Source organism: Anopheles gambiae, chromosome 3 (genome assembly GCF_943734735.2).
Source record: "Anopheles gambiae chromosome 3, idAnoGambNW_F1_1, whole genome shotgun sequence".
Lineage (NCBI taxonomy): Eukaryota > Metazoa > Arthropoda > Insecta > Diptera > Culicidae > Anopheles > Anopheles gambiae.
This window is the reverse complement of record NC_064602.1, coordinates 76,811,912-76,839,195: the sequence shown is the minus strand read 5'-3', so window position 1 is coordinate 76,839,195 and position 27,284 is coordinate 76,811,912. Positions and strand designations below refer to the sequence as shown.

At 44.6% G+C, this 27,284-nt stretch overlaps 1 protein-coding gene across 4 annotated transcripts in view; it reads left to right on the top strand.

Annotated features, from left to right (window-relative positions):
* The window catches only part of LOC1270727 (opioid-binding protein/cell adhesion molecule), an 88,884-nt gene that overhangs the window by 9,670 nt on the left and 51,930 nt on the right, over nt 1-27,284 (top strand). For all 4 annotated transcript variants that reach the window (XM_061656892.1, XM_061656893.1, XM_061656895.1 and 1 more), the window contains exon 3: nt 26,049-26,195. In XM_061656892.1, coding sequence (XP_061512876.1) covers nt 26,123-26,195 — 73 coding nt within the window. In that variant the 5' untranslated portion in view covers nt 26,049-26,122. The remainder of the gene's footprint in view (nt 1-26,048; nt 26,196-27,284) is intronic.

Below are 27,284 nucleotides of genomic sequence, written 5' to 3'. Positions count from 1 at the left end.
TCATTGTGCGCACTATTTAACTCTGCCGCATACCGGTACAGTGATAGATAATTCACGACTGGACGCAAACTGCACACGCTGCATGTTTCCATTACAGCGTCAGCAGAACGCCCATCACCATTCAGCAGCACCAGCAGCAGCACGTTGTAAAACATTAAAACCAACATTTTTGTTGACCACACGATGACGGTACCCGGTACCCGGTGGAACTCGTGGAACGAAGCGAAAGTGGAGCAAGAAAACGCTCCTGCAACCGACCGGGGTCATTCCGAGTGCTGGTACATTTTACATGATTTGTTTGCTAGTATTTACCAGTGTAAACATGATGACCATGTGTGTGTTTCTAGGAGGTGAGTTTTGGTAAATCGCATGGTTTGCAAAATGCATACAACCCGGCTCGTTGCAATGAAAACGGCATGTCGTTCACGCGGTGTAGCTCGGTTTTTTTTATATGATGTACCGCCGTGGCATACCTGTCAGCGAATGTGTGTCTGTGCGAATGCACCCGATTGCCCGGCGGGCAACTCTAACTCCTGCACTACGATCCACGTCCGAATGTAGAGCTATTTTAGTGGTAAAAAAAGAAAAGAGTCTTTAAACGCGTCGTATAGAGAGATTGCATCGGGATGATGTTTACATTGGTGTGTGATGAATTTGAGTTGGTTGGATATAACAAGTTTCGGAAGCAAATCATTACTTGAGCGCATGTGAGTTTTGATGTTTTATGTGTATGTTTTCTCTCTCCATGTGTTGGCATGTTTTACACATGATTTTGTTATCAGTGAAGTCTTTACAGGGTTTTATGTCTAGATCAACATACTATTAAGTACTACTACTACTACTAGTACTATTTACAATTCATAAGATGCCACGTGCTATAGATCATTCAAGTTCACATTGCTATTTATCACTTTGTTTATTTATCTCTTTATCAGAATTTCTCACTTGTCAGAGACACAAAAACAGAGAGATTTTTGTTTTTTGTCCCAATAATTTTTAGATGTTTTCCACATGATTCGCCCTACGATCTACGTTCTGTTGATTGTCAATATAACGAGGCCAAAAATTCGTTGAAAAGATTCCAAAATATGCTGGAATCCCGGGTATTCCACACGTTTTGATGCAAAAAATTAACGATTTTCATAGGTAAACAATGCTTTCTATATTTTAATGCTGTAAGCAAGTAATGCCGACCATATATTCTATTATATTTCATTTATTCTTTAAGTTTTTTTCATTTTATTATAAAAATAACGGTCAAATAGAAATTTGGAATCGCTTGAATTTGACTCGAAAATAAGCACAATACGAAAAGAGGAAGAAGAGAAACGACATTCTCCATACAAAATGTATGGAATTCCCGGGTATGCTGGTTGCCAACTTACGTGGAAAAGTTAAAAAAAAATCAAAATAAAATACTTACAGGCTGTTTAAAATTATAACTTATGCACAAAAAAATCATAAATTAAAAGTTGGGAATCAAAAGTTATTGCAGTTCCAAGTTGAAAAAAATACCCGGTTATCCGGTTGCCAACTTAAAGGTTAATATTTAACGAGTATATATTTTAGAATAGAGGTAGGTGGCTGTTTTTGCTAGAAATGTTTCAACTGATCACAGGTCCTATATTGTCAAATTTGAAGGGTAAATTTAAGAACAATTACTTTTAATTTTAATTTAAGCATTTATTATTTGGACGCACGACCTACGGTGCATCAATTTGACTGGCTGCCACAAGACCAAGCAACATCTTTTGTCTGGAAAAGCAAAAACACGATTTCAAGCTATCTACACCAAAAATCTCAAAAAAGCATGATACGACATTTTCCCAGAATTTTCTTTTAAAAATAATTTTGTCAAAAAAGTCCCTTTTAACCCTGTTGCAACCCTGTTGACGTCGTAAACTGAGGCCGAAGAAAACAAAAATGAACCCATGCATTTCCTTTTCCTTCGCCCTTCATTCCCGTTTCCCCCCTTTGTTGCATGCCGTGCGTTATCACAGCGGTGCGCGTGACTAAAGCGCGTTCCGTACGGGCTATGCCCCATTTCATGCCATAATTTTGTTAACAAGGTATTTTACCGGATACGTTGAATATTTTCGCTGCTTTCGTTCTTTTCATCGCATCGTTTGCATTCTCGGGGTTGCCGATTTTTTTTTATGTTTTCGGTAGAAAAATGGGGTGCCAGCCCCATCCTATTTATTCCCAGCGCGCAGCGCCAAAAGTCCTTTTAATGTTATTGATTTTTTGCTGTCGCTCTCCTTCGGTTTGGTGGGTGTTGCTGCTTATTTCGCTGCGTTCCGGGAAGCACTTTTGTTTGATCCCCCTTTTTTTGGATGGCGTTGTTAGGGGGTGACCCAGAAGCCCATACGTCTACTTCCTTCGAGGCATGTGAAAAGACTGCCGTCGCTTAGTCTCCTAATCGCTCGAACGACATTTACATTCAATTGGCTCTATTTTTCGAACGGAAAAAGGTACACACACACACGTCATGATGCACTATCCTTCCTAAAGGGTTACAATAAGCTAGCACGTTTTTTGTTAGCGATGTATGTGAAAGAACAAAAAATGTGAAAAGTACTGTTGCTCTTACTATTTTTTTGCTGCTGTTGTCGGTCCTTCCTTTAGCTCTTTTACGCCATAATCACACCGGGGCCGTTACACCGGTACTGTTGTTCTACCGTAAGCACAACACAAAAAGCCGTACACACGACATGTCGATTATCCTTGTCGATGGCTGGCTAGCTGGCGGGGCTGGTTTGGCGTACGTGAGCCCCAGCTTACAGGACATGAACCACTCTACGGCGGGCAAACAACACACGCTCCATACCCGGGGTCCAACCCTTGTTTGCCGCGTTGAGTAGACGGCCCGAACGTACTAGTACGCCACTGCGTCGGGGTGGTTCCCCATTTTATGGGTCTGGGACGCAGTAACGAACCCCGTTTCGCAACGAGAGGAAGAAAATGTATGCTTTTAGCATTAAGAGGCAGCGTGAGGTCACATGGTAACATGCACTTGAAATCAATTTTTCGATAAAAGATAAAGGTATTGTAATTGATTTCAAACGACGGGCCCCGTTCGTTAAGGTGGGCTCAGAAACACACGGAACGGCACGGCAGTATGTAGTACGCCCGTTTCCTTGTCCGTGTTGACGCGACCGGCGGGCGAAAGTGACTTTTAAAGTGTGATGATTTATACTCTTCAATCATGCCTGCCTGCGCGGCCCCGGTCGTTAGGACGGCTGATGATGCTTGCATGCAAATGTGTGCTTTCGGTGGGAGCGAATGGCAATTTGCCGAGAGAAGAGGGTAATGATGGTCGTGTCGATCGGTAGTCAACGAAGACGTTTACCTTTTGACGCATTACCGTTGAGTAAGCTCCACACATACATGTTTGACTTGGAAAGAAAATTTATTTTCATGAACTATAATGTGGAAAGCGTTAATTTTATTAAAAGATGATGCGCGCTCCACATTTCATCCGTCGTCGATGTGGGAGTGGTTTGATCAATTGATTTGCAAGAGTATGTCAATAACGAAAAAGGTTACAACAATTCCAGCGTACCCGAAAACGGATGACATATATCATAAAAAAAGGGAAGAAAGCAAGTAAGGGCCTTTGTTGTGATTTATAATGTGGCGCAGCATGAAAAGTAAATCCAAATTTCATCACACCGAAAATCAATTCCATTGAAGTGAAAAAACCTTTCCCGCCGTATCTCGCGCGGTAAGATTACAAGGGTGGTGGTGACTACCTACCTAGAACCCACTCGGGTTGTCGCACGCTCAGCACTTCGTCCCAGCGTGACTGCGTCCATCAATTGATGGACCCCCGATCGCACAAGGCGCAGCCGCCCGGCTTAGCGGCTTCTTTCCTCCGCATGGTTTTTTTTTTGTTGCTGCTCTCCAAAATATTCGCGAGTAAATCCAATCAAATTTACATGATAAAAGGCGGATGTTTGCGCCGCGCTATTGAGCCGTAAAGTTTTGGCCCGAAAGGAAAAATTCGTCACCCAGCGGCAGCGGCGCAGCGTTATTGAGTGAAGCCTCGCTCTTCGGGCCGGACGAGATTCAGCGATTTTTCACGCCACATTCCATGACCCCTAAATCGATGCGTGGAGGGTGGTAGAAGGAAAAAACCCCCCTGAAAAACGCTGTACTACACAGCTTTGCTTTGAATATTTTTATCGAACAATTCGATATGATCCGGGCGCATCATCCCGTTCGGGGTTTTGCGCCCGTTCGGCTGGTAGGAGGTTATCCAAAATAATCAAAGCATCGTTGGGCTGGGGATTTTTTTTTCGCGCGCCAAAGGCAGCACCAAATTATTCGCATACCGAATCGGGGAAACCTCTCCCTTACTCTGTTTTTTTTTTCGTTCGCTTGAGTGCCACCGCCGCTTAGAGATGGTGAGTATGAATTCGTGTTGGCGTAACCCGCGCGACATGGTGCCCTTGTACGCTTCCCGTTCACGCGCGGCAAGAACCTTTTCCGAACAGAACCAATATTGATTGAAATAGATTGCCCTGATATTACTTTGTGCAGGGGGTGAATGGTTGAGGGAGGGGAGGGTGAAAATGGTGAACATCTTTCGGCTAGAGTAGAGTGTAATGAGCGCTTGTCTTTGATGTTGACTAATTTTTAATCAAAGTGTAGCGCGAATTGGGTGCTTCGTTTTGCGCTCGATGCATCGGTTGCAAACTAATTTGTGCACGGTTTGATTGTTTTTAGTTCGTGCACAGGGAGGGAATGGTTGGGATAAGCTGATGCTATCGTACATAATGCAAGGATTTTTTTAAAATAAATTTGATGTGGAATTCGGATAGATAATTTGATCAGCTACATTGTTTATGGTGGTTTGTTAGAATTGTATTTTTTACTTTTCTTAGACAAAAATCAAGCTTTGGTTACTCGAAGCTGTACTAGTAACGTTAGTATTTTGTTATCAAAACGAGATTTAAACGTTCAATCATCATTTAAAGGTAGCGTCAAATGGCCCTCAACATAGTTATTTTTGAACCAATGCGGCCCGCGAGCTGAAAAGTTTGGAGGCCCCTGGTCTAAATAACTTTAAATTATCATTTTATTTTTTGAATAGAACTACACTTCTCCGAAAACAGAGTCTGAACGATGGGATAAGGAGCTAGCCTCGTCGCGCCGTTGCATGCGTTCGGTGTTTTGAGTACAACGGGAGTTGCGTTCGAACCCTTTTGAGACTTCGTTCGTTTATGTATACAAGTTTATTTCTGTGCAGTCGATATTTGACACTTTTCAATGAGAATAATTGCAAAATATACGTTTTAATAATGGGGCCCTTTCCGTTTGAAGCTCGTAGGCTGAAATTTCAGCCTGTCAGCTGTTTGCATTGTATAGCAGTTTTCGAGCAGCTATCTAAGTGAGTATAATATACAGGTAGGCTTATCCCAAGGTGTATGAATTTAGAAGGCTGATTTTTATCGCTTCTGCTTCTGAATGAAGATTTTAAGAGTGTTTTGTGTATTCGTCAAGCCTCCAGAAAGCTTGTTTGAGAAAAAGTTTTCACCCGTTCTGCCAAAAAGTGATGTTCAAAATTGGTTATGAAAAAATGCTATGAGACCACCTGGATTACAACACTTTGATTCCAGATTCCACCACCTGATCTCTTTAATACACCTTGGGATAAATGTAAACAACACCGTGTTTTCGAGCAGGTACTCGAATCTAATTCTAGCTTTTAGGCCAAAATTTTCTAGACTGAAAATCGCAGGCTAGTTTTTTGTGTGGTTTTGTATGGATTGTTTACATGATTTCAGCCTCCAACTGTCAAACTCCATACAAAAAAAAGCTGACTAGAATCGTGAAAGCCCCCAATAATAGAAAACATAAATTTCAAATTATAAATTCATGAAAAAAGTTATTACCATTCATTGAGAATATGAAATACAGTGAATCCTCTCTTATTTGACACCTCTCCAATATGAAAAATCTCTCTTATTTCAACATTTTGCACAGTCCCTTGATTTCCAGTACATTTTTGTTCCTCTAATTTGGAAAACCTATGAAATCCATGTCCCTCTTATATTGAGTATGGTGTTGCCATGGTTATTGAAAGATGTATGCTCAAATTTGCGATTCTGTTCGCAGTTTCCTATAGCAACAGTTAAGGCTGCATACTAAATGTTCTGTCTCTTTCTTGTATGTATGGATCTTTCATTCACTTTCAACCCGTGTAATTTGAAAACCCCTCTTATTTGACAGTCCCATCGCCTCTCAAATAAGAGAGGGTTCACTGTATGTCAGATAATTTCACAAGTAAAAATCATTTATATTATTATTCACTAGCAAAGTAATAATCAGAAAGATGACATTTGACAAATGTAACAAATAAAAATCAGCCCAAAACAGGTTATTTTGGGCTGTCTTTTTCTTACAAACACCATCATCGATTGTATAGCGGTCAAATGTGCTATGTGGTGACCGTGCCCCGAACCAGAAAGGATACCCCGAAAAGGGGGTTGAATTCTAATCGAATAAAATTCAGACATGGAAAAACAAAATCCACTTCAGCCTAGACAAACCTTTATACATTTGTGGCCCCCATTGTGTTCTACGATTGTGTGTGTGTGTGAGTTTGTGTGTAGGTTTGCATGGGGTCAGACTGGCAAAAGGATCAAGGACCATTTCTATTAATGGTGACGATGAAGAAGCTGCCCACTACGGCGAGGGGTATAAACGGATGACCGAACCATATTGCATGAGTGGTGTGTGTGTGGTCCAGCAACGGGCTCGACACCACCATCATCACAACTTTATCCTTCTACTTCTCATCACTGTGCAGGCATGTTTGTCAATAACAATGTTATCACCATTCCACCGAAGCGAAGCGAGCAATCGGACAATGGTCACCCAATGGAGCCCGAACCGAGCTGTCGTGGTTTGTTTTTGTTTTTTTGCTGTGTCTTTCCTCGGTCCAAGCCCAACCGCTCGAAATGCAATCAAATCAAAAGTCTTTTGGTAAGATGTAGCGAATGTGAAACGTGCGAGAGTGCTGCGAGAAGACGAGGAAGAAGATTCGAGCCTTTTCTTCGCCAGCCTTTAAGTAGATAGGCCGGGCATCGGAGCTTCCGGGCAACGATTGTGCGTGAAGATTAGGTTCTCCCCTTCTTTCAAGGTTAGGATCAAGCAGTCGTTATAAATCTAACGATTCCTATCATCGACCAAAACAAGCGCGCTTGTTGATGGTGATGGGCCGTGGTGGAGACGGTTCCGGCGAGAGGAAAAGGTTCTACGGAACGATTGAGAAATTCAAAAGGGATTATTTGTTTCGATGAGATTCGGCCGATAATCCTTAGCGTCTTATCTCGTTAATTTGACAGCTTGGCGCTGTTTACCGTAACTGGAATGCTATTAATGTAACGGATTGATGAGAAAATCATAATGTGACTGATACAAAGACAGAGAGAGAAATGATAAAAATACATCTTCAAATGGCATGGTGATTTAATATTTATACGTTTGTACATTTAAAACAGCATTTAAATCAAGTGTTTACTTCTAAACGTATAGTTGACACATGACAACACACAGTTCAACTTTGACGGTAAACGTGTCAACTCATGTCACACGGTTGTCCCGACGAGCACCAGACTATTGCTTGTGCATTCAACCATCGACTTGTCGGTACTGCTGCTGCTGCTGCTTGTGAGCAATAATTGATAAGATTCCTTCTTACGAAAGCGCCCAAAGTCGTACGGCGAGCGAACGTGACACGAATTGCAGCCATGTTTCACCTTTTCCTGCTGCTTTGATGACTGATTGGCTGAAATGTGATCGGCGCTTGTTCTCGGTTCTCTGGTAGCATCTTGCACGGGGTTTCGGTTCGCCTTCGCCTACTACTACACGATTGATTCACCGCTCCACGGTGCACCGGTTTGGTTGCAAGCGTCTGCAATGCGTCTGCAATGCTACCATGAACGAGGAGTCTACCAGTGCACACAGTGTCTTGCGTTGCGACCACGTGAAGAGGTTTTAATTATGCCTCACGATCTATCACTTCAAACGGTGGCGGTCACAGTGGGCAGGACGACAAGGGACACGACATCTTTCGTAATCGCTTTGTGCGTTTATCAAGTCGACTGGAAAATGGAGGTATGTCGTACCGGGTTCAATAGGATGCAATACACAGCACACAGGTCTGGCTTTGCTCAAACGGAGCGCACTGCTCTAATTGGACCTGCCGCGAACCGGGCCCGTGTGGCTTCATATGAACGGTTAAGCATTTTCATTAACGTCGGACGGGTACGAGTATTGTTGTGTGGCACAGCGGATATTGCTTTGATGAAGCAAAGTCGAGTGGATTTTGAAGAATTTATATAAAGCCACGTGTAATAGGAGAGGCCCGAGAGGCTGGGAAGGAATAATAGAAGCGAAGAACGTTTAATTTAAACTGGTTCACTTATTAGTACATACGGCATGGTCAAATCATCACCTGCGTACAGCCCCAAAAAAGCTGATCTTATAAGAACGGGCCGGGCAGGGAACCGGAAAACATATGCAGCTAATGAAAGACGATGCAATTAGCTTTGCTTCCACCCCAAAAAACAAGGCCAGCTTCTTCGAAGATGGCTAAAAACTTGTTGAAAAGACACGGAACGGTGGTGATGGTGGCATGCATGGGCTTCTCCCCTTTCAACATCATACATTCCGTCGCAAACAAGCGGCAGCTCATCAAAGAGCAATTTTCGGAACACGCTCGACAAGAGGGCGCCTAATGCCATCATAATCCAATTACACTGCACACAGATGGCGATGAGTGGTAGTGTGTTAATGGAAATTTAATCCCTTCTCTTCGTGGGAACCGAACCTGATCTCGATCTGACCTTCTTCTTGGTAGGAGATGCCGGTGTATGTGTGTGTGTGTGTGTTGAGCTGCTGACGCTGTTAAGCAATTGATAATGGAGCGTGTGTGGGAGTTTTTAGTACACGATTGATCTGGTTGGTGTTTTCTTGCATCGGAAAACAGCTTCTTGGAACAGGGTCGAAATCAAGCCAGAGGCTTAAGAAGCTGTAGATAATGGCGCATTTGCACACATGTTTGATATCATAGATTCAAGATTTTTTAAGATTGTAGTTCCGATCAATCCATCCGATTTTAGCCTCAGGTATCAAATAAACGTAAAGAATTGGAAAACATTTTACCCATATCAAGAGCTCACTTCACGAATTGCTACACAAACTGCTGCACTTCCAGCACTTGGACATATCGAAGTGGAATTTGATCCATTCGGGAGATGTGTGGAATCTCGATTGGAATATAAAAGCACACACTAAAAAAAGAAACTCATATGAAAGAGCTTTCGACCAGATCCCGCAGCTTCGAACGGTGGTCCTTGAGCGAGTGTCCGCTCTGCGCAATGCAACCACCGAGCGATGGATCGTGTCGGCACTCTCGGCATTCGCGGAACTGAAAAAATGAGTTTACTGACAAATGTTTGTGCAGCCGACTACTACTCCCCGATCGAAGCAGTATCCGGTCCTGTTTTTTTTGCCCAGTTTGCCAATCTTCAACCTCGGCAATGTACACCGGGAAGCTTGAACAGTGATACATCGGAACATGGGTCCTTTTTGCGGGCTAGCGTATTTTTTCTCGAGTACTCACACAGTCTCTCCTCCCACTTTTGCGGTTTGTGTGATGGCACGATCCGTTCTTACCTTTCGGAAACATAAAACTGAAACAGCACTTCACAGGCCACTGTGACAATGTCTGCAATGCGTTTCCCTGGCATCCGGGTGAAATGTAGGGTTAATTGATTTGAGCAAACCGTACGCGTTCCCCCGTTTGCGAGGGAATGGGAAAAAAACACGTTCCCATTTTTGCGCAGCATAACCCCGAACACGAAGAATGGGGGGAAAAGAAAGCAAATCGAACCGCGACAGTCGAAAGCAAAGTGCTCCCACGGTAGGCCAGCTGAGTTGATTCAAATATAATGGACGACGACCGGCGCGAAGAAGATTGTGCCGCGATGTGCCAAATGTGTGTAAAAATAAAACCAAACGAAAAGTTTACCGAAATACGAGCCTAGCGCGCACTGTGAAGCGCACGGACAGGCTATGGTAACGTATCGCCCCTGTTCTGTTCTTTTCAAGCAAGTTTCCTTTTTGCTGTTGCTCTTGATGCTTTTCTGCTTTCCCAAGTGCCATCACCACGTGGCAATTCTTGAGACTGCAGTCGGGGATGTGTGCGCCGTGTTTTGCCTTTAATTTGATTTTCTCTCTGATTTTCCCTCTGCTCTTGCTGGTGTCTATACGACACCAGTGTGTATGTGTGTATATGTGTGTCACTTTTGTTGATAGTACCAGGAAACGATAACTCGCCTACAATAAAAAACGGACATCATCCCAATGAGTGCAGGTTCAAAAAAAAGCCCAACCGTAGGACATTTCAAGGCATAAAGCCGAACGATAGGAAACGTGATCTTCACCCCGGAGTGTTAAATAAAGCTGCTGAAACGTAGCAGCGTGTGCTCGGGACAGCAGAATTGTGCTGAAAAAAAAAACGACAACAAAAAGCACCCCGAAACCTGTCAAAATTGTCAAACCAATACAGTCTAATCAATTCTACGGTGGACGGTGGAAGGAAGCATCAGGGCGAGTTTATTAACTGTTTGTCGCGTGATCAAACTGACAGCCGGCGAGGGGCTATAGCTAGAGCTTTCTTTTTTCAATTTACTTGTCACGCTGGTGCCGTCGAGTTGTCGTTGCGATATGTCGATTGAATGTGATCGCTCGTTGGCTTTAGAACGTTTCAATTAGGTTGGTGTTTTTGAGTGCTTGTTCTTGGTGCAACTTGGTGCGAGTGAAGCATTCCCTAAAATGTTTCTATTACACTTTCAAAAACATAACTTTCGGTTTGGAATGGTTTTGGCCGTAAAATAATATTAAAGACATTCATCTCTCAGTACGGCCAACGCCTGCGCCGCCACCCATCCCCGACCGACAGTGCAATGCACTTTTTCGCCCATTTTGTTTATTTCTCCCAAATGTCAACCGGTCCATTGCAAAGCAAACACCCGTTTCTACATTTATGGAAAAACTTTAGCACATTAATTCAAACGACGACGGTGGGCGAAAAGGGGTGCGCAATGGCGAGGACGGAACGACGGGATTTGAAAGCTAAAAACAACAACTGCCAGCAACGAGATAGCTTTCAGACCCCGGCCCCCATTTCCCTTTTCCTCCAAAGTCCAATTCCGGACAGCCTTTTGAATATGATTTTTTTTGAGACGTCTACCGCTCCCATCCGGATTTGTGCTTTCGAGCGTTGCCGGATTGTACTTGCGCCCGGGTTTTTGTTTTTAATATTCACCATAGAGCGTCTTGCTGCTCCTGTGTGTGTGTGTGGGTGTGGGTGTCCGTACCGTAGGAACTGGGCTGTATTTCTTATCTATTTCCGCTCTCCGCTTGTCTAGTTCGCTAGTCTTCCAGTCCCGGCCGTATCGGTCTTGACAGATGTCAGCTTGCTGGATTGTTTTTTCTTTTCTTCTTCTGGTGCGCCTTCATGAACACACACTGTGTTGTTCACACATTTTGCCATGCAGCATTCTGTATGGATTTCTGTGTGTTTCTGGGCTGCAAAGAGTGCAAGAAGCGATTTAATTTAATTCAAGCCTTCCCTTGAATGGAATCGTTTGGATTCGCGTGGTGGGTTTTCCGTTCCTTTTTTTGCGGAAGTTTAATCATGCCCAAGGCTTTGAGGCGTTTAAAGATGCTTCCCAAACCTGTTGTTTATGTTGTTGAAGCTCGCATCAGCATCAGCGCTGTGCATGAGCCGCCCCTGGTATCGTTTTCAAAATGCACCCATCTTCGTGGTGTCTGAGCCACCCAAAAACCAACCCACCACCCGTTGTGTAAACAACAATGAAAGCGATGGAAAAAGATATACAGCCCCCGTTCGCTGCTACCAGCTGAGGCTGCGTAACGCAACCCGAAATCCCCGAGCGAAACATCAACAAACGAGTTGGCAGGCTGGCCCCGGTGTCGGCACGGCGTGATAACAACGGCGGTTTTCGGGGGAGGTTGGCGATGGTAAGCCACTGGCCGCTGTTAATTGCATGCTAGATTTCACAATTCCACCCCTGGGGGGGAGCGAGCTGCTACACGGGTAGACGTACTGCACTGCACTGCGTGACTGTTGCCTACGGACTGCCTAAGGAGCGAGGAGGGTATAGGTGGGAAGCCCAGCTGCCATGGTTGCCAGAGCCTTATCGCATCTCGCCACCCTAGGGGGATATGCAGCAACCGGACCATCTTTCAGCGCCACAGCACTGTAATGTTTCTTTTTATCGTGTTTCTCTCGTGTGCTGGTGGAGTGGCTGCGTTGGAGGTGGTGATGGTGGTAGAGCATTGTAAGCCCATCCACTGGGCGTTCCTGCAGTAGCGCACGAAAGACCGGAGGAAGACACATTGCTCCGGGGAGCAATTGTTGGAAAATGTGTTAAGCGTCAAGTACGCTGCTGGATTCTCCGGTTCCGGGTTTCTGTACCCGTACCGCAAAACCAGCTACCCTGCTCTGCCTCTTCCACCGTGACAAGCAACCAACGTTCGGTTCGGTGGTTTCCTGCTTCAAAGGTGTTTGCGGTTGCTTTTGCGGCTTTGGCCGGGATGCAACGAAAAGGGAATTTCGACACTGGACCGCCGTCCATGGAAAGAATGCGTAACCACCCATCCCAGGATGTACTTCAACACGGTCGGCTGGAGCAGCAGCATTGGTTCGTGCCTTACCACCATCAAGCCGATGCTATAGGGGCTGAAATCTTACGCAAACTAATTAGTGGTTTTGTGTCAATTGCGCAAATAGCGGTGTGTGCATGTTGTGCACTAGCAAAAGTCGGGCATCTTTGTTTTGTAACTCCAACTTGTGTATTCTGACTTTTTATTATGACGGAGGTTCTGACTGTTCAACTATGTTCCTGTGAAAAAACCCCAAAACAATTTTGAACATAGTGATAAAACATATTGAAGAAATTAATTAGGATGTTCCTCCTTTCAATTCTCTCTGCTCGATGACAGCTACCATCTCATCACGCCCGAATTCCACTCAAACACTTAATCCAGGTGTGCTAAGCGCCCTAAAATATGTATCGAAAGCCAGCAGCCACCACTAACACACTATCTAACCTTCCCTAATGTGCCGTGTGTCTCAATGTGTTGCGGTTCCGCTCTTCATAGAGATCCGTCGGGCGCGCGCGATCGTAGCGCAAACCAACTTCAAAAGCCGCGGAATAGCAAGCAGCATGCTTTCGTTCCATGTGCACCGCGCCCCGGCGCTATTGATTTATTAATCAATCTTGCGCGGTTTTGCGGCACCCGGCAAGCGTTTGATTTTCTTTCATCCTGCTCCATCCGGCACGCTCCATCCCTACGCTCGGGTGATGGAAATTAGCACTCGTCGTCGGTGGCAGGTGGCACAGATTTTCTCACCCCCCTCTCCCGGCAGCATACATAATGGATCGATCGGTACACACTTTAATCCACACCAATTGCCGGCTCACGACTCAAACGCGCATGCTGACTGTGCATAGGGTAGGTCGGTTGGCTGGTGTGCGTTTCCCTGCTTTGTTTTTGATGCTTCGTTTAAGAGCAAATTTTGGCAAAAGGTTATCGCCCAATCATCTTCTTGTTTTGCAAGCAATGGTTTGAGTTGAAGAGCTGTCAAGCTTTGTGTGTGTGTGTATGTTACCACTTAATGACGACAAAACGGTATGCTTTCGAGTAGCTTAAGTAAAAGAGGGCGTGTGGTTGGTGCAAGTTATATTTATCTTTAGCACTCGTTCCCATCCCATCCTCTTTCCAGGCACTGGAGTTTATTTTTTACTGTCCTTTGCACGCTGTCATGCTGATCATTATTTCGTAAATTCGATGATTCGTTAAATTTTATTCGAAAACTTTGCCTGTCCTTTGCTTAGCCGTACTGGCCACCGTTCACCTTTCGTGCTCCCCAGTGCAATCAGTTTTCCTTGGAGACTCTCATTCCATGGCGCCTTTTTCGCATCGCTTGTCTCCCTCACCCTCTGAACGAAAAGTGCAAAGTGACAGAGAAAAATCTGTTTGGTGTACATTGTTTTTCTCCTGCCCTTGGCGCCTCCCCGCCTGTTTACGTGCGCCAGGTACGGCATCGGGCTTGGATCGCCAGAGTTGGGAAAGACTTTCCATCCAGCCCTGTTTGTTTTTTTTTCATTCATTCATTCTCTTTCTCTGTTTTCTGTCCGTCCAATTTTTCTTCCCCCCTGGTGGGGCGTTGGGGTTGTTTTGTTTACTTCCTCTACCTTCCGGTCCCTTGGCCTGGGAGGCCAGTGTGATCGGTGTGTATGCCTCACGAATAACGGCAGTGGCAATAAAAGTGCAATTTATCTTCAAACAAGTGAAAGTTGCCCGTCCCTAAAAACCATTGCCAACCTTTGCCTCCTCGATGCCGAAACACCGGATCCACCGTTGCACGGAAGGATCAACAAGAATGGCCTTCACTTTCTCTCTCCCTCTCTATCTCGCTCCTCTTCAACAACGGAGCATGTGATGAATGATATTGTGGTGAAGTGTTTTGGAAAGGATGTTGAAGGCGATGAAATAAACAACGGTCCTCGATGTCATAACAAGACCGTGTCCGTACTTTTTCCCGACCGCTGCGGGGTTGTGAAAAATGAAGGTTCGCGTGCAGGACAGCACGGGAGCGGTTTCTATCTGTGTGGGCTGAAAAGGGGGAGGAAGGCGTTACCCGTAAGGTACTGTGCAGATGCAGTTTTTTTCTTCTTGTTGTTACTATTGTTTTGGTTGGTTTCAGTTGCGAGTGAAGCCAATCCAAACAACATTTGTTCGGTGAAACGCTATTACTTACGAAAGGCTTACACAAGTGTGAGCAAGTGTTGTGTTGGATAAGGATGATGGTGATGTATCACGGTAGTTGTCGGACGTTGAAGACACTTAATATGACGGTCAGTTAACGTATTGCATTGCTGTGGATTAGTTTATTTTTATTTTTATTTTAAAGTTGTTTTTGTAAACACAGTTTTATTAAATTGTACTTGATAACATCTTCATCTTTTAGTGTTTTGTTTGAATGAATGGGAAAGACGCATCACGTTCTTATATTTTTGTATATTTGCTATTCTTTTGTTAGAGTTTCTTTCCGATTTTGGTTGATCAGTCAAATTTATCATCTTTTTGTTTGTTATTATTCGAACTGAGTGTAAGCAGTTTTATAAACATTTTTATTGTCGTTTTGTTTAAGTCTTTTTGGCAGATGTGTTTTTCATTCCCAGTTGTTTGTTTTTGCTGTGCACATATTTTAGGGTTTTGTTTGTTTTAAATTTACCATTTATTTTCGTTACTGGCTTGTCAACGCTTATTTGTCTTGCTGCATTCAAATCAATTATTTTATTTTTGTATTTGTTTGTATGAATCGGTAGTTTTTAGTATTTTGCTACTTGTTATAAATATATTTAAACTGTTTTAATTTTTTTGTTAAATTGCTAAGTCATTTTAACGCTGTTAAGTCCACTTGTATCATATATGAAATATTAATCTTATAATAACTTAAAAGTTCTCACATTACATGAAATTATACATTAACATGAAACAATATTTTCGCAATTACTTCTACACCTTGGTAACATGATGGTGCTGCTGATAAGCAAAAGCCATCTCCACCCTTCCCCTCTCTTAATAATTTTATTCAAAAGCCATCCAGTGCTTGCGGGGCCGGTCCAAACTCCTAGCAAACATGTTTATGAAAGAAATTAAAATCTCCTCACCACAGCAAACCACAGCAAAGGTCACGTGGAGTACAAAAAATAACCATATCCCGTCAACCTTTGTACTAGACCTGATGTTTTCCAACGCAGCCGTACCGTACCGTCACACTGTCGGTACTACCACGCATTACTCACCCTTTTCCGAGAACGTGTAGAAGACGCCAGCAAGCAAGCAAGCAAGCATTGCAGCAACAGCAGCAGAAAGGCCTGGCTAGGTTATTGTTATCGGAGCTAAAATGGGGAAAACATTTTCATCCTTTCACCCACCGGTGCCGACACCTGGCAAACAGTGCCACGACACCCGGCCTAGATTGGATGGTGATATTTTCACCTCTATTAACGCACATATGCCCCACGGTATGGGCGAGTACGTGCGAGTACTCACGTCACGGGTGCAGACCGGGCGTAGACGAGAGTTTGCTTTTAAGCGAACGCCACCGGTTGGCTGGCTGCATGCGGTACGCATCGGGTTTTCCCCCGAAATGAATCTTTCACAAACCCTCATGCATGTCAAAATAATTCGTCCGAACACTTTCGGTGTCATTTGGTAGATTGTGCCCGTCACGTTTCGGGGGGGTTTGAGGTGAGGTTGTTGGTGTGTTGCGCCAAAAAGGGCAGCACCGAAGGGAAAGGTGAATGATGCAAGGACAAAAAAATTGATTTATCAAACAGGCCGAACAGAGCGAAGGCAACGTGACACGCGTGAGTAGGCAAATATTCGTGCGAAGGTGTAGGCTCTCTAGGCTCTAGGCGTAGGGACACGTATGAAATCTTATCAGCTTTTAACCTTTTGATTTAAGACAAAAGAAGCTGCTGCAAGAAGTTAGCGACAAAACTTTTTTCGGTGGTGGGGTGCAAAAAGTTACCACAAAAGTGTTCGTCTCCTGCTTGAAGGCATCTTTGTTTTTTTTTTATTTAAAGACACTCGTACCATTAGGTTGATTCAAAGCGAGCGGCAGCCGAGAAATTGCGAAAGTATTTTCGACCCCTTCCTTCGACGGCAGCAGAAACTTTGTACTAGTGTTTTTAAAAGCTTTTACCTATTTCTTATCGATTACTGTCACCTCACTCGAACTCCCCCCTTCTCCATTAGCACCTCCGAGAATGGGAGATAGAGAGAAAGAGAGAGTCTACTTATTGCCTGTCTTTTTTTTTGTTTCCCTCGAAAAAAACGTTGACGAAACTGACGACAAATCAGGCAGCGCAGGATCAAGAAGTGGCTTACCCCGGAGGTGGCTCGACTTAAACGTGCGGTGGGTTGGTGGGAAAATCCACTTCACATTCGAGTATGACACACCGGAAGCACCAGGGGATGGTGAAAATAACACTCGGTGTACGGTTGCCTCGGCAGCACGAAAAGGTGTACGTGGAAGCAACACACGTACACACACACACACACACACACACACACAGTTTACGAAAACACTTCACCCACACGCTGGTAGTCACAAGTAGTCGAACTGGGTAAAGTTTTAACATGCAAGCGCTGGGTTACGCTTCCGTAACCTAGGCGAGCCGAAAAATGTGACTTTTCTTGCGGGAAAGGCGGGGGCGAGGAAATGAGCGGGATCGTTGGGAAGTAAAAGTTAGCACAATTTCATTTCCTCCAGCGGAAGCGATGTACGCTTGGGCCCGATTTGCTCCCGGTGCAGCCGTACAAACGCACGGCACGGTAATGAACGATGGGATTGCACTTTTGATGAATTTTCCGGCAGACTGGAACAATGATGCTCATGTGATTAGTCTTTTGCATGATTAGTAAGGATAGAGTGGGTGTGTGAGAGAGGGATGGGACATCATTTACATGGAATGGAAATGAACAATACGTCTTTAATGCCAGGTTTCTTGCGGAATTGATAATACCATACAGTAGGGTTGTCCAACTGGCGTTCCAATGCTGTTTGATTATCCGTATGATACTGACTTGGGGATTGGAATTTTAGGATTTCTATCAAATTTTTCCATAGAGTTGGACATTTAACGAGGAAGAAATTCGATATTGTTTACCAAACCACCTCTTCTCTTACCTAAACTTTGGTTTGTAAAGAAAAGTAAAGATTTTTTTAAAAGAAATGATCAAAGCTTAAGTTTAATGTTTTTAACAAGATTATGCAAGATTTTACTATAAATGGTACGATATTAAACACTTTGAAAGTAAAACTAAAACCATAATTAAATTTTTTTTCTTACTTTTAATACAATATTACAATACGATATAAGAATTCAATAAGAATCTTGCTTGGTAAGGCAAGCCTGCAATTGACTGCGAGGCCAAAGGGTTTGACATACCTGGATCATCAACCGTATCAGTAGGATACTTAATGTAATTTCACCATCTTCACAGCATTCCTCCTCCGTGTGTTGATGAGTATCCGATGAAGTTCTAAATATCCTTTGCACGTAAGACACATCGCGGTTACTTGAAGATCATCTTACCACCAGACCAATTAAAGCAGCATTTCGAAAGAAAAAAAACCTAAACATTTTCCCACAAACGCGAGCTCTTATGATGAGTAGAGAGCTGTTTACTGCAGCTGATAATTCGCCATGATTTCGTAAAGCATTCGTAGGCGCATGTAAAGAGGCCGCTTGCAAAAGACAGGCCCGGCGAAAAACAGCGCCCAGCTCCAAAAAAGTAATTAAAAACTCCGGGCCACCAGCATCCTCCAGCGTCCCCACAGGTCGCTTGTAAGCACCGCCGGGACATTGTTTACCTTTCAGGGGCGCTTTAAATTCCTTGCCAGCAGAGGGGGGAAGCTTTTTGGGACTCTCCCATCATGCATCCTCTTACGCTAATCACATCTCGTGCAGGAGAAGTCATACAAAGACGGTGTATGGGTGGCTCAAGTATGTGTCAGGCACAGTGGTACGGCAACTTTTGTGGGCTGTGAGCTGTGCGCGGAGGATCAGAGGGATGGCATTATTATTGCGCGTAGCGAATGGAGGAAAAAAAACACACAACACGGAAGCGGCATAATATCGAAAGGATGCTTTGTCGGAGAGCACCCCGACCGGAACCGAACGGAACTGACGGGGCCGACTTTCAGAAGCAGCCGCCGCATCGCACACCGTTCGCCAGTAAAAAGAACCGGGAAGGCGAGCGGTGTTTTGTTTTTCGGGGTTTGCGCACCCGGCTTCACGGTTGAGTCTTATTGCTTCAAAGCGGCGGAACATCAAATAAATGTCACAGGTGAGTGGCATCTCGTGTTTCGCGCCTGCTCGAGCCAGCGAATGCTCGATGGTTTTGCACACACGCACACACACACACACACACACACACACACACACACACACACACACACACACACACACACACACACACACACACACGCACACACACACACACACACTCACAAAAAGTGGAATTTTATTCACCAACCAAAACCAAACCAAACGAAAGAAAAAGAGTAAAAGGTAGCTGGGAGAGAAGAAATGCCCGCGAAACACGGTTTACGGTTTCGTTTGACATAAAAGCGTTTGAGGTGACTGAAACAGTAGGCGGGTTTGTGTTTATGTGCGCGTGTATGTGTGTGCGCGAGCTTCTTCGAAAACTTGCGAAATAAATAAGCGTTAAAAAGAGATCATGCTTCACTTCTTTTGATTTCAAAATGAATCGATAATGAGCTCTATTCAATTGTTAACAGAAAAGTTTCGAGGATAGGGTTAGGATTTGCATTCGAATTGATTTCGTTTAATAAGGAGTAGAACCTGATATATAATTCATTTAGGTTTATTATAATCTCTTAGATAAAGGATTAGATCTACTGTACTCTTAGTGCGACGCTCATATCATTGTCTTAATAAAAGTTATATCAAAATCATTCAAAAAAACACAAAATGGATTACGTTTCTACAGCTGTTGGCGATGCAAAATGTGCATTTCACTCAACCACAGGGATCGCACTTAACCTCAATCGAAAACTTCGCAGTGTAAAACATAAAGTGGCTTTTATTCACTTCTGGAAATGATACTCATTGAACACTTCATCGAAGGCACTTGAATGCCATCACAATGGATACGAAAAGGCTTAAAAAAATGTGAATATACATTGAAATTTATACCATTGACCGCTGAAAAGGCGTTTTTAAGTCCATTAAAAAAGCAAAACTGATTTTTTTCATTAACTTTGCTTTGCTGTTACTTGCAGCAACGGATGAAAAGTGTTCTTAAAACAATTTAAGCCCTTTAACGGGAAAGCAGTTCTACAGCTATAACAGTCAAGCCCATTTACAACAGTTCCGGTGCATTCGAGGGGCACCCACTAACATGCTGGTTGACAAATTAAATGTAGATTAACACACACACACATGCACCAATCCCTTTCGAGCGCCTCTCTTTCCCAGCACGAAGGATTTAGTTTTCGCTAGTTCGTTGATATTGTAACTGCTGACGGTATGCCTGCTGGCTACAATGAAATTTTTAGAGTGCTTTACACTCATTTCAAGGAAAAGGGGAGAAACACAGAAAGAGAGAGAGAGAGAGAGAGATAGAGAGAGAGAGAGAGAGAGAGAGAGAGAGACATAAAAAGGAGGTGAAATTAAAAATGCTCTCACGCTGGCGGAAAAGTTATAATCGGCTATAATCCTTTATCCGGAAGCCATAATTTCTGGCAGCATCCGGTAGGTAGAAACCGTTTCCTTCGCAGCAAGCGAATCGTGTGTGTGTGAGTGGAATGAGTGTGGTCTTTCAGTTCAAATGAGCACTCCACCGGCACAGTGGGCTTTTGTAGGGGAGTAAAATTATGATAGAATCCGTTGGTGAGGAGGCTCGAGCGGGCTGGCTGGGTGTAAACAGGAGTGTTTAATTTTGTACCCAAATGGCAAAAACACAGACGTCGACAACGACGACGACGACGACGACATCAACAAACGATGAGTCGGCGCACGCAAAGTACGTGTGCATGATGCGCACAGTCTCGTGGAGAGCAGTGTGTTGGTACAACCGTTGCATTCACTCGGTACTTTGTTACACCATGCAGCCATGGCAAGCGACGGGTTTGAGGTAAATAGTGGAAAGTAAAAAATACACACTCAGATTCCTTCCAAACTGACTCTCGTCAGCGTATGGGAGCTTGTAGCAGTATTTAGGCAGGAAAACGGCACTGTACGAAGAGCGTTATTGGTGAAAATGTGGAAAATAGTGTAAAATATAAGGCACAGGAGCAGAAGTGGATAAGATCGGTACACGTAAATGGCAGGCAGAGCTGGCAGGAAGTAATTGTGCATAAGTTTGCATGGAATCATTTGCATGTGGCTTTTTCATGGCCGCAGGAATGGTTTATGCTTTTACTTGGAATTTACCATCAGATCCATCAGACTATTAACAAAAAAAAACCGACCCGTACAGTTACTGGCAATGGCACACATCTAGTGGGTGGAATGGAGCGGGATATGATGTCCTTGGAGAGAGTCGAGAGCGTCCGGCATGCAATTCCATCTGTTCGGACAGTTTTACAGCCGTTCGTTACAAGGATTTCGTAGCACTCGGTCGACCTTGGTAGGAAATGGGAACAGCTGGAACAGTGTGGTTGCATTTTTCAGATTAATTTATGAAGTAACCACACCAATTCGAAGAATGAGAACATATATGATAGCATGAAAGAGACAGAAGGAGATAAAAAGATGGAGAGAAAGGTTTTATTACTGATGAGAAATGTCCAACAGCTGCAGCTTTATTTAAAGAATGCTGTAAAAGTCGTTGAGCTCCCAGGAAGGATGTATCTTGTTGGTAGTGTCCTCGAAAAGTAAATTAGTGTTTCAAATAGTGCATTAAGTTTTTGAGTGCCAAACAGGTAGCACACATCCCTAAGAAAACATAAACTCACAATGCCGTTGCCCATTGCTCATCCCATCCACGCCTAACATCACACCCCGGGGGCGCGTTTTTGCAACAACAAGAATTATAGTTCCGCCTGCTTAAATCGTTAAAGTTTTCGTGTCATTTTAACGAACGAGCAGCAAGGTACGTACCCACCGCAAAGGACACATCGGCACACAAACTACTGGCTACGACTGGCCGTGAAGAAAACTGGAACAGAATCACAACATCCGACAGGACCATAAAGATGGTGTCACGCTGTCGTCGGCTGGGGTCCGCTTTGCTGCCGCTGACTAACGCTGCTGTACGTTATCATTTTAATAACGTGCGTTACATAATAAACAAGAATCTGCTAAACGAGGGGATAAGGCTTATCAGGCTTTTTGGGATGATATCCGCCCCGGCTTGAGCTGTAGTAACAAAGCCTTCCGCTTAGAATTGAGTCCAGTGCCACGTACCCGTTGCTGTCCCAGTTTGCACGAACAATGTGCTGCTGTGTGTATGTGAAGGATAAACACCGGTTCGTTATGATTTCGTTTGGCGCATTGAAGGGAGGAGGCGCTCTCGTTGTGGGCAATTTGCAACATTGTCGGCGGGGACTAGCCGGAATGTGTGCTTTGCGTTTTGAAGCCATTGCTTATGTAGTTAGCGAGCTGTCCAACTGAGACCGAGAGGAGGAGGAGGATTAGGACTTTTTTTTTGTAGTAAGGATGTTTTAAGTCCTTCACCATGCAAGCATTTCGTTTTCGGTTAAGCATCTCTTTCGTCCTTGAATTGCTCAGCTCCATATTCCATTGTGCTGGCGCCTCGTCAGTGACTCGCGTTTTCCATTGTAAGTCCTCCCGCTGTCCTTTGAAAGCACACAATGAAATTATAATTTCAGTTCAAATCAAAGCAACCGTTAAATTACATTTTAACAGCCAGTTTTCGCGGCCGGCCCATATTGGAATGGGGCAGAACCGGGAGCAGACCATGCTCCAGTGCGAGCAGACTGCAGGCCCGGGCGCGGGAGCCGTGGCGCAACTTTGAAGTTGTGAATTAGGACCGAAAATTGAATAAGCTTAATTTATTCATACACTACGAAATTATCTTTACGGCTCACCAGAAATGAACGTTTTGAGAAGTTAATTAACAATCTTTCACTTCTGTGATCTCTGCCAGCTGCACGCTCCGGTTCTGGACGGCGAAGACGACGCGACGATTACGGTCGCTGGGCGGCTCCTCAAAAGGTGCCGTGCTCTCTTTCTCTCTCTCTCTCTCTCTCTCTATCTCCTTGGACCCTTTGCAATGATTAACCTTTCTTCGGTAAAATTGCTGCCCTCCATCTCGGGGCGAGCCACTTTACGTAGAAGATTGCGCGCGGGACGACGTCTTAAACCGGCAGGCCGGTTCCATCCGGTCCGAAGCGCCCGATGCGAGAGCGATGATGAAGTTCGTCCAAGTATGGGCAAAGCGAAAAACCCTGGCCCGCCCTCCAGCAGCTTCGTCCAGCAGCATCCACTTCCGGAATGCCGCACCAAATCGACGGTGGGACGATGTTGTCGGCGTTGGAGAAAGTCATGAATAATATCTCCCAGCGAGCCACTGAGTGGCTGCTACTGAATGTTTTTGTGCTGTTTGCAGTCTCCCGGTCCGGGCAACGGCACCAACGGCTTTGCAAAACCTCAGGTTAAAGGGCAACAAGAGATTCCCGGCACCCAGGGGAAGAAGGTGGCCTTAATTTAACCGCCCGGTAGCCGAACCCCGAAACGGCCGTACCTTGACGCGGGCGCTTGCTGGAAGCGAGTTACGCGAAACTTATCTCAGCCCCTTATCCTGATGGAGATGTGGGCTCCGTGTCTCGGTGGTTTAGTGCCCGCAAAATGTGTGTAGTGGCGGCACTGTGTAGGCCGGCTCGGTTGGTCGGTCGCTGGATTGTGTGGAATTTATTTGGAATAGTAATTTCATTAGTGAATTGAATCACATAATCTCGTTGCAGCAGCACCGTACCAGCTTGGCAGGTGTGGCTGTATTGATGTGTGCGGTTTCGGCGGTGAGCGTGTTACCCGCACCGATGGCTCAAAATAGACAGCATTTTGGAGCAGCGTACAACGGAGCGGCGTTACTATGGACGCGTCCGGAACGCCAGCCAACATTCGGGTGTGAAGCACTTGCTTCTTTGGCTGTCGGCGTTGCGTTGATGAAGACGCTCCTCTTGGTTCTTGACTCCTTCGGGCTGATGACGTTCTTTCGCTTCGGATTGAAATTATTACCACGGCACGGCGGTGTAATGAGTTTGCAAGAATCCTCATAAGGAGGGGAGTGGAGAGTACAGAGTGGGTTGCAAAAGGGCGCACTGACAATAGGCTTCGAGGAAGGTTTTGTAAATGCGATCCGACAGGTTCGCGAGTGTTTGCGCTACCGGTTATATATATGCGTCGTAAAGCATTATCCTCAATGCATGCGGTGGTGAGTTTTGACGTCTGACGAGGAATTAATTAAATGTACAACATGCTTGTAGTGCGTGGTGGTTGTTTTCGATTGTTAATCCGATCGATTGTGCTTCGCAAAATGTGAGAATCACATTATGGGCGAGCGAGTTGCGAGCGTGCGAAGGAACACAAAGAACTCGTGGGCTGTAGTTACATTAAAATAATGAGCTTAGAAGCACTATGTATGTGTGAGGAATTTCAGTAAATTTGGATTGAACTCGACTCCTCTTTAGCGAAGAAGCGGTAACAACTTAATTTGAATTGAAATGGATGTTAGGTTGAAATGTGTAGATAAACAGGATTCCTCAAAAGCGATATTGAAAGTTAAATTGACATAAATAAATAAAACGAGTGTTAACAGGTAAAAGGTCACAGGCATAGACAAATTGTGTCAGACATACCACCATTACCGCACCATTAAATACATTACCGCACAAGTAAAACATCTTCTAGCAAGGATTGGCTACGTGGTAATGAATTAAGTCTCGAAATCCTGTATAGGCCGGCATCTCCGCGTAGGACGTAACGCCAAATAGACGAAGAAGAAAACATCTTTTTTTTTGTTGCCTTATTGAACGCCAATGAAGAGAAGTTGCCGGTGGTCTTGCCGGTAGAAGCTCTGGCTTGAACTGTACTTGTATCGGCGGGACATGTATCAAAACTCAATTGGACCCGATTATCGATTCATCGATTCATTCATGGTTACTTAATACTACATGCCTTATTTCAGAAGAAAAAAGAAAACCTCTAAATCACGAAGACGAGACACATGACCTTATATGGAGTGGAAAAAGGAAAGCTATGGAGAAAAATGGAAAAACTGTAAAAAACTGATATTCACCATAATGCATTCAAATTTGCACGCCCTTCCATCCCTTTTTGTGGGAGCTTTACTTGACCCTGCAATTGGCGTATAACGATTAGATTATTCTTTTCCCCGTTCTCTCTTTGCTTAGGGAAAACTTTGCACTGCGAAATGCAGTTTGTTTTTTTGCTCCATCTACGGGTAAAATTCTGGTGTAAAACTTTTTCAATATGAAAATTTAGCTACCAGTAACTTTCGCCGCACTCGCACCTCCCTACGGCTCCGGCGGGATCTCCCTTGCGAAAAAAGGCGTCTAATTAATGATGCCCACACCTCACGCTGGGAGCGAATAAAATGGAATGAATTTGAACGGTTTCAGGGAAACCCTCTTGGAACGCGTTGTGAATGTGTGTGTGTGTGCGCACTTTTCCTTGCTGCTGTTTTTTGTGCAGCCAACGTGCCTAAAACCTTCCGTTATCGTTTTGTCAAGCGAGCGTGCCAGCAAAGGGTTTCACCCAAAGGCCAAGGCCACCCTTTTGCCTTCCCCGCTGGGAGCGTAAGGCCCTGCTGGGCAAAATAAATGAAAATCTTCAAAATTGTTGCCAAACCCCCGGCCGTGCCGGCCTTGTTTCTTTTGACCAGCGAACCAAGGAATGCCGAAGGCGGAATTGGTAAGCATTCCACCGGAGCAGCGCGAAGGAGATTGGATTCTTTCCCGCATTGGTGGCGGAACAAAAGGAGCGAAAACAAACACCACCACCTCCACCACGACGACGTATTTGGGGCATTATTTGGCTCATTAATTAATTACGATTCCTTACATGATTACTTCGGGGCGACAGCTTAGCCTTTTGGTTGTGTTTTTTTTGCTGCTTAAGGTAACCGTTTCTTCCTTTGTAGCGTTTCTTCCTTAAGGCTTCCGGTTAATAGTGGCTTCTGGTTTTGAAGCGTACTTCCTACGCCCACTGTCTTCACTTTACGTTCAGGAATAGGTCCTCTTCTTCCCCTCTATTCTACTGATACTCATATCGGCAAATTTCCCATCTGCAGCAGTGAATGTTTGCGCTACAAACACTGCGTCCACCAGCGAACCGTATCGTGTTTGCTTTCCCTCATTGTGTGTTCATTTCCCTCTATCTCTCTCACTCTCTCACTTTCTCTTTTTCTTTCAGATCAACCGTTCCACCGTTCGCCATTGAAGGAAGGACGCGCAGGTGAACCGGTCGAACGGACAACAACCATCGCAATGATGGGAAACGGTGCGAGGAGTTTGGCCAGCTGCTGGACGCTGCTGCTTTTCACGTTGCTGCTAAGCTGCGGTAAGTCCACTCTCGGAAAATTGAGCGATTGATAAGCGATCTGGGCAAGGCCGGATCGTGCTCCGCGCAACAGAAGTAGAAACAAAAATAATGAAATTGTTTTGATGAAGGTAACGCTAGTAAGGGACCGAATGTGTTTCGTCTTTCTGCTCGTAAACGGGACGGAAAAATGAAAACACAATCGAGACTGACGTTGTTATTAATTATTCATTTCGAGCGAGCGGAGCGGCCAGGCCTACGCTTCCGGTCAAAGCCCGTATTTGCTATGTGTGTGTGTGTGTGTGTGTGGGTGTTTTGGTGATGATAAATCGTTTGAAATGTTTTGAAGGATTAAAAGCTTGCACAATGATTGACTTGTGCGCCGCCAAGTTTGGGACGAAATGGTTTTTGTTGTTGCTGTTGCTTTTCCCAAAGTGCTAGTGACCCTCGTGACAGTTGTACAACTGTGCCAATATGCTATCATTTGCAGCTCAAAAAGGTCCTTCTTTATCGGCACTAAGTAACAAACAAAAACGAGGAATCTTGCTTCAAAAGTCCACTGCAAACAAACACTGGCAGTCAATTTGCTTTCATAAATTCTCAAACCTTAACGATTTGCCCCCGGGTCTCGAAGTCGATCCATTATCGTGCCCAATTGCGGAAGGTAGGCCCGGGCAAACGGAGCTGTGTCTGATGTTGTCACAAACACTTCGGTCCATCACAAGCAGACCAAGCAGTGTGGTGCCAAGTAGGCAATGTGTTGGTAAAGGAAACACGGATGGGAAAACCCATCGGTATCGTTTTTTGGGCCCCCGTCACTCGGTTTAGAGGCAATGAGCTGGAAAAGCTTCCATCTTTTCTCGGGATAGAAATACACAGCTGTACCGGTAGCGGCAATAGTAGTTGTGCGATAGTATCTTGGCACCGAAAAGCTTTTCCCCTGCCCTGTCGTTCCAAGAGAGAGAGAGAGGGAAACCTGGTAGACATAAAATTAAATCGAATATGTTCACAGTCGTACAGGGGAAAAGTGTCCGATTTTGGATAAATAAAATTGTGAAATCACCCAAGAGAGCCTAAACCATGAAAGCGTGAACCGGTGTGTTGGTGGAC